Source organism: Borostomias antarcticus (genome assembly GCF_949987555.1).
Source record: "Borostomias antarcticus genome assembly, chromosome: 13".
NCBI lineage: Eukaryota > Metazoa > Chordata > Actinopteri > Stomiiformes > Stomiidae > Borostomias > Borostomias antarcticus.
This window is the reverse complement of record NC_140246.1, coordinates 4,897,623-4,911,450: the sequence shown is the minus strand read 5'-3', so window position 1 is coordinate 4,911,450 and position 13,828 is coordinate 4,897,623. Positions and strand designations below refer to the sequence as shown.

General features: G+C 47.2%; 1 protein-coding gene across 1 annotated transcript; it reads left to right on the top strand.

Moving 5' to 3' along the window:
• Positions 1-1,004: 1,004 nt before the first annotated feature.
• Positions 1,005-2,702, top strand: LOC311317169 (potassium voltage-gated channel subfamily A member 1; the record flags this gene model as incomplete). The annotated part of the gene is made up of 1 exon (XM_084448203.1): positions 1,005-2,702. The coding sequence occupies one exon, from the start codon at positions 1,005-1,007 to the stop codon at positions 2,700-2,702; it is 1,698 nt and encodes a 565-aa protein (XP_084304329.1).
• Positions 2,703-13,828: the final 11,126 nt, after the last annotated feature.

Sequence of the window (13,828 nt, the reverse complement as noted above, 5' to 3'; positions counted from 1 at the left end):
ACATTGCCTACAGGTATGAGATGGAAAATGTAACTAATTCTCGTTTCCTTTCAGAGAATCTTCTGGTGCAGCTGCCTTTCTACCCCCCCCAACTCTTGCGACTGTAAGACCCCCTTCTATCTTTTGGATTTCGTGTGCTGATTTGGTGACCCATTTTGAGCTTGTAGGTTTTGGGGGTAAAGCAACCATGCGTTAGGTACATGTTGGAGTTATGTTGGCATCGGGTGGTCATAATAAGTCATGCTTTAATGCTACAGGTATATTGATTTCAATATCCAAGTAAATCCATACTTTTCTATTAATTTAGTGCAGTGGGGTACTCACGCTCTCCACGGCAGTTATTTTTATGTTATAATATGTTATGTTATAAATTAGGGATACTATAGGGATGATTTAAAAATAAAAAGGGATAATTAAAGAGTTAATTTTAAATTAGGGATAATTTTAAACTGCTGCCATATTTTAATCGTTCTAGGCTCGTTAATGATGTGCATAAATAGATAGAAGTGAAAATGCACTTTTCCTATCACCAGTTCACCACTCATTCTCTCTCTCCCTCTCTCTCGCTTTCCCCGCTCACACGCACGCACTCACTCTCTCTCTCCCTCCCTCCTTCCCTGTCTCACTCACACACGCTCAATCTTTCCTGCTCCCTCTCCCTCTCTCGCTTTGAGTTGAAGAGAGAGATTGCAACAGTGAGACATTTTAAAAGGATTCCCTGACAGCAATGGTTGAACATCAATTTTGACGTCAAGAATAATCGTTACATTCTCATCCGGGTATTCAACCGACTCTTATGGCATTATTTACTTTACCGAGACCGTGGAGCTCGCGCTGGCTGGAGCGTTCACAACACATACATGTATTATTATAACGGGAATAAGGGTACGCGCGACTTTATCTGGAGCTGATCAGTTTAACTGTCGTCGGGAAAACAATTTTTTTGTGGATACGGATTTTTGCTTCAACAAGTCTTTAATCAATTAATATTGAATGGCTTCGCTATGGAGATAGCCTTGGTGAATTTTGAAAACGGCGGCGCCAAGGGCAGCGGTGGCAATGCCGAGGAAAGCTGCCGAAACGCGCTGGATTACCCTCCTCAACAACCACGTTTTGTACAAACCGAACTCGCCGAGGAGGACTACTGCAAAGAGCTGAACACCGCCAGCAGTCCCAAGACGAGCTCGTGGAAAATAAACGACATGAACAACACTTTCAGTTGCAGCGAAAATGCCATGGACGCGCTCTTGCGCGCGGACCACAGTCCCCATCTGTTTGACGAGGACATGTTGGACATGGACATGGATAACGACAGCAACGAGAGAGTGCTGATCAACATCGCCGGGCTGAAGTATGAAACTCAGCTGGGAACCCTAAATCAGTTCCCTGACACTTTGCTGGGAGACCCAGGCAAGAGGATAAAATATTTCGATCCACTCCGTAACGAGTACTTTTTCGACCGCAACCGGCCAAGCTTCGATGGTATTTTATACTTCTATCAGTCGGGAGGGAAGATCAGGAGACCGGTCAATGTGTCGATTGACGTTTTCGCGGATGAGATTCGGTTTTATCAGTTGGGAGAGGACGCGATGGAGAGATTCCGCGAAGACGAGGGCTTTATAAAAGAGGAAGAGAAGCCCTTGCCACAAAATGAGTTTCAAAAGCAGGTATGGCTCATATTCGAGTACCCAGAGAGCTCGAGTCCAGCCAGGGGCATCGCTATCGTCTCCGTGCTTGTAATCACCATATCCATCATCACCTTTTGCCTGGAAACCTTACCCGAGTTCCGTGATGAGAGAGAACTCATGGCCACCAGCCGACCGGACAATAGCACCGCGCACCGGCCATCGCTCACTTTCAGCGACCCCTTCTTCATCATAGAAACCACCTGTGTGATATGGTTCACTTTTGAGCTCATAGTGCGATTCTTCGCCTGCCCCAGTAAGTCGGAGTTCTCAAAAACCATCATGAACATAATAGACATCATGTCCATCATGCCTTACTTCATCACAGTAGGCACGGAGCTGGCGGAGCAGAGCCAGGGGCCGGAGCACGAACACGGCCAGCAGCAGGGCCAGGCCATGTCTCTGGCCATCCTCAGAGTCATTCGACTGGTTCGGGTGTTTCGAATTTTCAAGCTGTCGAGGCATTCGAAAGGACTCCAGATCTTGGGGCAGACTCTGAAAGCCAGCATGAGAGAGCTCGGCCTGTTGATCTTCTTTCTCTTCATCGGAGTCATCCTGTTCTCCAGCGCCGTTTTCTTCGCGGAGGCTGACGAGCCGGAATCACATTTCTCCAGCATCCCAGATGCCTTCTGGTGGGCTGTGGTCACCATGACAACTGTTGGCTACGGAGACATGAGGCCGGTGACGGTGGGGGGGAAGATAGTCGGCTCGCTCTGTGCCATCGCAGGGGTGTTGACCATCGCTCTGCCGGTGCCTGTCATCGTGTCCAACTTCAATTACTTTTATCACAGAGAGACGGACCAGGACCAGTCGTCTCTCAAAGACGAGCCAAACAATGGCCGTGACAGCCCGGAGCTAAAACGAAGAGGCAGCAAATCATCTGCCAAGTCCGCGGGAGACGTCGAGAACAATGACGGGTCTACTGTCGAAAAAGCAAATATCAAGGCCAACAGCAGCATGGACATCAAAAGATCCCTTTACGCGTTCTGTTTGAACACCAGGGAAACGGACCTGTAGGCCCAGTCTGCGTTCTTATATTAGTTCTCGTTTTTCGAAAAAAAAAAAAAATGTCATAGCCTATAGGCCTAATGTCAGTTGATGTCTATAAAATGCCCCCCATTAACAAGCCCTAGCCTAAGTCTTTTACACAGTCGAGGGATCAACACGTTGAAATCCTGAAAAGTTTCAGGGCAACGAGGTTGATTTATAAAAAGCACATTATAATCTCTTGATCTGGTAAGCACTACCACCAGGGACCTACATGGCGCCCATCCTAGGCTATAGGCCTATCCCTGCCCATCCTAGAATGAACACTTATGAACACATGCCTATAAGCTATGCATGTCGGCATACAATAGCCTATAGTGCGTGTGTATTGGCCTACCCAGACGGAGGCCTAAAATGTTATTTGCAAGCCACTTTTTGACGATCAAATCCCGTTTGACAAATCAAATTCACCATGAATTAAAGTAGGGCATCTAGCGTATGCGAGAGAGTGCACTTAAGGCTGGCTGGACTAGAAATAATTACTTGCGCTTAACATCATGGAGGGGATTAGGCTGTTGTGAGACTTCTGTTGCGTATAGGCCTTAACGGAGCTACCATCACCAACGAAAATGTCTGCTCTTGTACATATTAAAGTATGTCTTTAGTAAACGGTTTGTACAAAAAAAAAAGCCAAATGCGTATTTCAGTTAGTCGTATGTTTACTATAAAAACTAACTATTGTATTTGATGCATCTGAGAATATGTACATATTTTCCTACAGGCCTACTATTTATTAATTTCATTATTGTAGCCTACTAGATTTGAAACAAAGCACACTTTATTTTTACGTGGTGATATTAAATTTAATGAGCAGACACCTCAGGTTCAGTATCTGTGAGAGCTTGTAAAGAACATAAAACTGGAATATTGCAGTAGTTTGAGAACATTTCGATACTCTGACAGAGGACTTCAAGGGAGCAGTCACTATGTCGGCCAAAACGCTGAAGGACAACAGCCTTGCTATTGATGATGATAAATTCAGAACTTTTAAAGAAAATAAATGGACAACACTATGAAATATGGAGTACTAAAGGCTAACAGCAAAAGTGACACCGTTCGGGACGGCACCGAGGCTACATGGAGAGAACGCAGGATGCCCTCGTCAAATCACACAGGTTAGTCTCGATTACTGCACTTAGCGTGGGCCTAAACGTGACACGCATCCTGAATCGGTCGATCAACAATAACCAACAAATTCACTGAGGGAAAAGGGAGAGTTGCTCAATGTAGCCTACTGGGCAGATTCCCATAGAGACTGCCCTCTGTAGCAGGTAAGACGCGGGGAGCTGTTCCTTTCAGCACCACGCAAGGTCGCGTCAGAGATTGTTCAACAGACTGTTGGGCCGAAGTGCAAAAGGTTACAGTTCTGCATGAAACTGGGGCGTATTCTACAGGCCTAAACGCTATGTATAATACAATTACTTAATTGATTATATACCTACGTCAGTTCACCTACAGTATATTGATGTGATTTAACATATATGAACCTCTTCTAAAAGTTGTGAAAATCATCTGACTGCTACATAATTCTTTATACATAAGCCTAAGCACCTGTTAATGATTCATTTCAGTTATCATCAGTTTTGTAATGGTGGACATTTCTGAAATATCAGAGTCGTGAAAGAAAGGCTACCGCTAAAGTCAAGGGCATGGTTTCAAGAGTTGATTTGATCCAATCTAACCAAAGGCATTGTAGTGGCAGTCTATTGAAAATGTAGATCCTAGAAGCAAACTGACGGTGTTGTCTGCAGGTGTCCAGCAGGTGTTGAATGGGAGGTGTGTGTTGGACAAGGTTGGCTGGGTGGAAAGTTGGGTATCCTCTTTCATGGCAGATAACTCTGGGCTGTCTCATCTCACACCCATCATGCCATCGGAATGTGAAACGCCTGCAATCAAAATGTGTGTGGATTGTGTGTGTGTGTGTGTGTGTACAGTATGTGTGTGTGTGCATGTGTGCGCGCGCGCCTGACATCAATAGATCTAAAATGGTCACAGAGTATGGGTTGAATGAAGATGACAACATGGAAGGCCAAAACAAGCAAACATAACTGGCTACGAGACCGTACACGTAGGACCAAGAGTTCAATCCAGGCGCAGTGCTAAATGCGTTGCATTACAAACAAAACAAAAAACGTCCCTGAGCCCCCCCCCTCCCCCTCCGCCCACTCAGCCCCAGAGCAGGGATATGGCATCTGCTCATGTCTAGAATCACTGGCTGCTCACACTAAACTGACAGTGCTTTTTCTCCTATGACACTCTCCCTATCGCTGTCGTCTGATTGAGTCGCCGTTCTTCTGGCTTGGTGTCAGACATGTCGTCCTGTCCTGTCCTGTCCTGGGAGGCTGAGCTTCCCGTCCCCTGACCCCAGAGCAGGCTATTTACTGCGGGCCGGTACGTCTGGCCCTTTGTGTATATATATATACAGGGAGTTATATATATATAGGGAGTCTTTAACACCTCAGGATTCCCTTGGCGACTGCCCATGCCGGCATTTTTTTGTGGGTCACCTCTCCACTGGAAATAAGTGGGCCTACCTTCCAGGCAGCCATGTCATGGCAACAAAACTAGGGTTATTTATGTATATCAGCCTAGTTTTGGAACCATTGCCCTCTCTTTCGAGGCCCCTCTGCAGTTCGGAGGCAGGCTCGTCTCCTCCAGCCCTGTGAGAATGCAGCCTAGATGATGTCATTCAGCGGGCGAATAACTGACGGCCCGTTAAAGAGGAAGCTACGTGACAAACGGGGCAAGGCCCACTTTGGTCACGCTCCGTCTCCGTGACCGGCGGCTCCTCTCTGGACGTGACACGGGAGCCTGCGGGCCATTCGCACCTCACCGCCGCGGCGGGTGACGGCGACGCTCCGGGAAAGGGGGACGCGCTCGTTAGAAAGGTCAGTGGAAAAGTGCGGCCGCGTGGGCGGAACAGTGAGCGGAGGAATGCACAGGAGGTTCCTCCAGGAATGGAGGCCCGTGTGTGGGTATTGACTTTCAGTCACCCCCCCTACCCCCCCCACCTCCCCCCTTCCACTGAGGCCTGGCCTAGCTTCCAGTGCAGGACGGGCAGGTGCTTCACGCCCAGATTTGCACGGACAGCATTTAGACCCGCAGAGATCTTAGGGAGGGACAGCCGGGTTGGGGGGGGTCAAGGGCAACTGTAGGACACCGTCTTCGCATAAAAGACATTTCTTTTCGGATCAAAGTGACGAACGACAACCGACACTTTTCTTGTCTGCTGACGTTCAGTCCATGGCGTCCACTTTCAATGTGGCATTCCGAGTAAAAGCTTTCATCTAGTCACCTCTCAATTGGGTTGGAGAAAAAAAGAAGAAGGGAAAAAAAAAAATCCCATTTCAATAAGCGGGTTTGTTAACATTTGAGCTCCGGGGCGTTTTAATGGTCTGTTGGACATACTGAAATATTACGCAAGCTCATCCGCTCGTCGTACAATAGACACCCCCCCCCCACCCCACCCCCCGCCCCCAGACTCTGTGCTTTGATGTATGCCCCTCCTTGGGTTTCCAGAGCCCATCCCGAATTAGGATGTTGATGCACTGTAGGCAAGGGTGACTATGTAAATAATCCTCAATCACTTTTACAGGCCTAGTGATTACAGACTTGACAGGGAGTTGAGGTTCAAGGACTGGGGGGACAGATGGAACGACACCCAGCTAGGCCAGCACAGCACAGGAATGGCATGACAGCCACGCCTAATGGCTGAGTGACACCAGCACCGCGAGAGGACTGAAGTGTTGGCATTTCCCATATAACTACGACCGTTGAAAGCAAACGTTATGGGCGTTTTGTGCTGCGGACGTGTCGGCATCTAAAAAAGAGTCGTGCAGAGGTCAAAGGCTGAGGAAGGCATGCAGTTGGAAGGGAATGTGGACAGAAAACGTAGAAAAGATTTCTTCAGGGTGAAGTCTAACCAGCTTTGGAGTCGGTTCAAAGACAAATAGTGTTTACCTCCATTGTAATTAATGTAATGTCGGCTGCTGTCAAATCTGCATACAGATCTGCTTCAGTGGATAATGATTTTAGGCACAGTAAACAAAACATTCTCAAGGGAGAATTCGTTTTTGCCATTGTAGTTTTTCCAACATACTGGGAATTTGCTTTTGGACGTGGTGCATAACATTGAGACAACGTTGGACCGGGTGCAGGGACGAGACAGGACAGTGCAAAGACAGGACAGTGCAAAGGGCGAGTACAAAATGCTAGTGCAAAACTGACTGACCTCCAGCTATATACCGTACGACCCTAGCAGCCTCCTGGACCCCATGTGCAGCTCAAGAACAGAAATTGTAGCTTCAAGTCAGTGTGAGAGAGGCATAGAGAGATCCCGCCAAATGGATGACTCTCCTGGATCTCCTCCATCTCTCCCAGAAATATTTTCTCTGAGCTGTTTGGTGAGGCACGGGGAGGGGAGTGAGACAAATTGTGATTGTTATGTCTGGCTAAGTGGTTGTTGATATTCCGCCGGCCGCTGAGAAGTATGACTGGATAGCTGCCAGTTCAACTGGAGTCTGTGACTGAGGATGGAACTGGGCCTGGGACTGAGGCTAGACCTGGGACAGAAGGGGACTGGGACTGGGGTTGGACCTGGACAGAGGGGGCCTGGGACTAGGGTTGCAAAATTCCGGGAATATTCAAAGTTGGTTGGTTTCCATGGGAATTAACGGGAATTTATGGGAATTAACAGGAATTAATGGGAATAAACTAGGAATTTTGGGGCTATTTATACCAACTGTATTTACCTCATCATAAACAGACATACATATAAACATTTTGTATTGTCATAAGCAGACATTTCTAATACAAATTTTAAAGATCAAATTTTTAGCTTAGTCTATTTGTGAGTGGATTCTACAGCCCTCTTGGTGTGCAGGATTCTAGGGATTTGCTGTGCATGTGATGGAAGAATGCCACTGCACCTGTGATGGATAAATGCACAGTACAGGGTTGAAATTCAACTGAATTTGCATTTAAAGCAGGTTGTTTTAACCAAGATCATGCTGCAAGATCTAGAATTGCATTTTATGTTTTTTCCCTGACTAGGCTACATTTAAGTTCCCTGCTATTGGGGTCTGTGGTGGCGTAGCGGTCTAATGCATTGTGTTCCAGTGCAGCTGCCCACCGGGATCCGGTGGTCTTGCCAGATCAGAGTATGGCCGGATCCAAGAGCGGCCTTTTGGGCCACCGCTCCCCAAGGATGGTTAGTTTAATCTCGGCTTGAGAGTTCGTCACACAACAGCACCTGTCTGGTGTTGGAATTACGGTTGCGAGCTGAGATAGTCAGGGAGTTGTCTCTCCCTTTCGCATTGCTGACCGGCCGGGTTGTGTGACGAATCCTCAACAGTTAATAGGGGGTAACTGGACACTAGGTCAGGGTCAATTGGCTACCAAATTCGATGAAAAATTGATAAAAGTATATAAAATAAAATTTAAAAAACGTTGAAAAAAAGCTGTTATAGGCTACAAAAAAGGTCAAAATTTCCAAAATTCCTGAGCTTAACTAACCATAGAACATTTCCAGAAAGTTTCCGGAAATTTACCGGAAATGTTCCACCCCTTTGCAACCCTACCTGGGACTGAGGCTAGGCCTGGGACAGAAGGGGAATGGAACTGGGACTGGGGTTGGACTTGGACAGAGGCTGGCTGGGGCTGGGGCTGGAGCTGGGACAGAAGGGGGCTAGGACTGGAGCTGGGGCTGGAGCTGGGACAGTAGGGGGCTAGGACTGGGGTTGGAGCTGGGGCAGAAGGGGGCTAGGACTGGAGCTGGGGCTGGGACAGAAGGGGGCTAGGACTGGGGCTGGGACTGGGGCTAGGGCTGGGGTTGGAGCTGGGACTGGGGCTGGGGTTGGAGCTGGGACAGAAGGGGGCTGGGGCTGGGACTGGGGCTAGGGCTGGGGTTGGAGCTGGGACTAAGGCAGAGACTGAGGCTGGATCTGACCTGGGATGGGCCGGAGGCGGGGGCTGTCTCCAGGGAGACGTGCACCCTGAATCTGGGGGCCAGTGGCTGAGTGGAGAGATCACGGCCACTTACCGCCCCCCTGAGAACGAGAGATGGAGAGGGATAGATGGGTAGGGAGGGAGTGAGAGAGCAGAGGAGGAAGGGGGAGGGGGAGGGAGAGAGAGAGAGAGAGAGAGAGAGAGGATATGAAAAGCAGAGAGAGAGAGAGAGAGTGAGACCCTTCACATAATACTAGTGCTAATCCATCTATCAGCATTGGAAGAGGTTTTAATACGCCAATTTTAGGAGATATATTATGCATGCAGATGGGTAGTCTTAATGCCAGGCTCATGACAGTTCTTACACTGATACGCTAACTATGTTAGTGCATGCTGCAGATCTCTCTATGGGTCTGGGACACTTCATGCAAAAAAAAACAGTTTTTCAAATCCTGGCAATTCATTGGTAGCGCCGGAATGCCGGCGACACCCATCACTAACGACTTTCGCGATCAGGTGTTCCCGCCCATAGATTTGCCCCGCCCCTCTAACCAGGGCTGGCATCTCTCATTTGCTGCTACGACCTCGTCATTCTTTCAATTTTGACCCGTCGATACACCCTCAGAACACCAGCTTGGGCTGCGAAATGGCACAGACTCCATTTTGCAGTATTTGGAGCGCGTAATATTTGAGTCTGGCGAGACGAGCAGATAAACTATTTCAAACATTTTCCAGTAAAAAAAGACATGCCGATGCAGCCAGTCATTTTTCTGTCCAAAGAACGATCCAATCACCGTTTGTTTCCTGCTGCCCAGGAGAAACTGAAACCTGAATCCAAATCTGAGGCACTATCACAAAAACAACAACAATAACAACAACGGTATTTCCACATCTTTGAGAAATCAATTGAAATGTGTTTTGCTGACCATATTGTCCGCCAGGATCACTCCTGCTCTCATCATACGGGAGGTTTTGCTGTTGATTTCCACAATCCGGATCAGGCTGATCCCAGTACGGCCCTGTGCTCTCCGCCCGCTGGAGAGTTAGCCTACATTACGTAAGGATATTTGTGTCTGCCTTTTTTTCTTCTACTCCAGTATCAGCCCAACAACTGCCTTGCACTTGGAGACAGGCGGTAATTAAAAATCCAGCGCTCAGATTGTATTGTGACCCGCACGGCCGGGGGGGAATGTTGGTACCCCCACTTCCGCGTGGAACCTCAACGCACCTTTATTTCTGACATATGACCGGCGGGGGAACATCTGGGTGAAGTCTTCCGCAGCCAGATTCCCATGCTGTCCTCCATCTTTTTATAGCTTTACTTACACCAGTTCGGCCTGACTGTGGCTGCATTCCAAATCACATACTTCTACTATTTACTACCAGTACGTACTACAGCTACCCCTAGGAAGTACATACTTTACAGCAGTACGCATCCAATTGGGACATACTACCTTGTCATAACATTGCGTCTTGAAATTGGACCACATCCGTCGCAGTCCATAAAGCGACCTTCATCCACAGCTGGGATTCACATGTGATGTAATTTCCGTAGCACATAGGATTGTGGGTCAGAATAGCCAGAAAAGTCTGCTGGCTTGCCTATTGCAAAATATGACTGGATGTAGTAGGACATCCTGGTATTTTTGCCATACTGCATGTGGCATACTATGTGTTGGGGCATACTACATCTCTTTTTGGCATACTATATAGTATGGAAGTATGCGATTTGGAATGCAGACTGTGTCCCCACTGAGAGCCACGGCCATTTTTGAAAGGTCCAGTTTAAGGCTCTGGCACAGCAGGGTGGATGTTCTGGTGTTCTGCAGGTGACAAGAGTTGACCTGACCTAGTCCCAGTTTCAGCTGTCTGCTTTACTGTTAGTTATGTTCAAGACAGTGCTAAACGTTAACCACAGGTTAGCTTCTAATCACCAAGGAGGAACTCGATGATAGTGATTATGGATTGATTAAGCAGCCAAGCGATCTTCTAGCTTCTTGCATGGCTTACCAAATCAGCTACACAGCTGTGTGTGCCTCAGTAACATCAGCTACACAGCTCTGTGTGCCTCAGTAACATTTATATGTGCTTCAGTAGCATCCATGTTCTGTGTCTCAGTAACATCCACGTTGTGTCTCAGTAACATCCATGTTCTATGTGTTTCAGTAACATCCATGTTCTGTGTGTCTCAGTAACATCCATGTTCTATGTGTCTCAGTAACATCCATGTTCTGTGTGTTTCAGTAACATCCATGTTCTGTGTGTTTCAGTAACGTCCATGTTCTGTGTGTTTCAGTAACATCCATGTTCTGTGTCTCAGTAACATCCATGTTCTGTGTGTTTCAGTAACGTCCATGTTGTATCTCAGTAACATGCATGTTCTGTGTGTTTCAGTAACATCCATGTTCTGTGTGTTTCAGTAACATCCATGTTCTGTGTCTCAGTAACATCCATGTTCTATGTGTTTCAGTAACATCCATGTTCTATGTGTCTCAGTAACATCCATGTTCTATGTGTTTCAGTAACATCCATGTTCTGTGTGTCTCAGTAACATCCATGTTCTGTGTCTCAGTAACATCCATGTTCTGTGTGTTTCAGTAACGTCCATGTTCTGTGTGTTTCAGTAACGTCCATGTTGTGTGTCTCAGTAACATCCATGTTCTGTGTGTTTCAGTAACATCCATGTTCTATGTGTCTCAGTAACATCCATGTTCTGTGTGTTTCAGTAACGTCCATGTTCTGTGTGTTTCAGTAACGTCCATGTTCTGTGTGTCTCAGTAACATCCATGTTCTGTGTGTTTCAGTAACATCCATGTTCTGTGTGTCTCAGTAACATCCATGTGCTTGAACTCAGTTTTTTTTTCTGCATCAGAAGTGAAGATGGGCAGCACTTTTAACATGCTGGTTATAAATAGAATTTGTATTTAATAAAGGCATTTGGATTGCAAATTGCTCGTTTTTCTGTGTTAAGTGAGCCAGTTAGCGGCCGTTGGCTTTCTAGCCAACACAATTAGTAATGGGTTCCATGCATTCCGCTGGTCCCAATGAACTCAGATGTTCCACATTGTGATCACACTGTTGTCTTAACCACGTAATACTCAACCTAGGCTGTCACGGCAGCAGGGTTCAGTTGTGTCATCTAGTACGCTCATCCTATCCGGTTTATGGACCGCGAGATCCCCTCAGCCCCTTCGCTTGGGTTCTAGGCTCTCATCATCAGCGGGGTGCCTCAGCCAGATGAACTGGGGGGTGTATCTGCTAGCAGCACCCTGGACAGTGTCCAACAGTAGTGAATGTCGGCTGCTTGCGACCAGGTGCACTGGAGGCCCCTCTTCTTCTCTCACAGACAGGGGGGGGAGGGGGGCATCTGCTGTGGGTCCATGGCTAGGGACCAGCCAACACAGGAAGAGACAGCAGACCAGCCACACAGTGCAGAGGTGCAGAGGTATGGCTTTTGTGAAGTATTAAGCCCATTTTTACTGCTCTGTATATGTTCTTAGACAATAGACAAACATTTTCCAGGAGCTTTCTCGATCGTCTCATTGAGAGATGTCAGGGAATCATTTTTACAGCTCATTTTTCTGGCCCCCGGGTTTTTTTTTTTTACTTTCCTCTGGAATATGTAGGGGGGGGGGGGACCTATGCCCACCCCCCATTTCTCTTTGTAAAGCGCATTGTGTTGCCTCAGTGTATGAAATGCGCTATACAAATAAAGTTTGATTTGATTTGATCCCCCCCCCTCTTTCTCTACTGTTTGACGGTCCTCTTTAATCCAATCTCCTCTCCTGCTCTCTCGCTTTTATCCTCAGAATGAGGCTGTGGAGTCGGTGCGGGTCCAGATCTGGAACACGGCGTACATATTCATACTCCTTTCACCAGCTTGCGCCGGTGTCGCTCTCCGAGCGCAGTTTTCACATGCGCGACAACACCGAGGAGCGAGACCTCGCACTGAAGGTGGCGCCGGGTTAAATCTGGAGGTGTAGTTTGGTGCAGTCAGACTCAGAAGCCGTTTTGAAGTGAGGGTTTTCGCTTCTATGTACAGTAGATGACACAAAAAAGAGATAAAAACCTAGAAAGTTCATTCAATAGCGCAAGATCACTGGGATCTGGTTTGTGAAAGGTTTTTGCAGTCGTTTGCCCACAGATACCTCCTAAAATGATAGAAAGCAACTGCCTCACATTTTTAAAATATGAAGCAATAACCATCATCATCACTTCATTTCAATATACAGCAGAGGTCCAGCTCAGAGGATAGAGCTATAGAGAATAGCAGCCTACTGTATCCATGTTAAAAAAATAAAAAATAAAAAACTCCCTTTGCCATCCTCACATCCAGGCTATCCTACGGCCAGTTTGAGCATCTCCCTGACGCTGCCGCCCCTGCAGTAGTAAGGCCTGGCACTGTACCAGCCTCGAAACCTGGAGGGTGTTCAAGTACGGTAGATTAAACAATTACCAGACAGCAACCACCCCCCCTGTAGCTCTTCCTCCTCCTCTACACAAGCACCGGACCTCCAGCGGAAAGGCCCAGGCAGGCAGCTCTCACGTACCTGTACCGTACTCACTACTGGCCCATCCCAGGGGTGAATCCTCAGGCCCAAGAAAGCACAGGGGAAACTAGAGAGGAGAGCAGAACTCCCCACCCATCAACACTAAGCTGCTCGTTCAGTCGGTGTGCACGCACGCCTTGGGCCACACTAAGCTCCCCTTCGCTACAGCCGTCTAACTAATCCTATAAATAAATAAGACTAGAGGAGATTAACGAAGTTTGTATCATGACCAAAATATATCCAGTCTTGGCGTTTGGTGTGATGGGGGAACTTTAGTTTAAAGGAGGAGTTTGGCATTTAGCGTTATACGCCCTGTTATAAGGTCATACAACGGTCCATATAAATATTTTGACAGACTTTGCAGTCTTGAGATATTAGTGCTCACTGCTCATGTCACATCTTAAGTACTGTAGTACACAACGGATCTTTATGGGCATATTAAGGCCCAGACCGAAGGACACAATGGATTTATGTGGGCATGCATGGGCATATAATCCCATAGAGATCCATTGTGTACTTACAGTAGCTGTGATAGAGCAATTAGCACTAATATCTCAAGAGTGCAAAGTACGTCAAATTTTTGATTTGGACCGATGTATA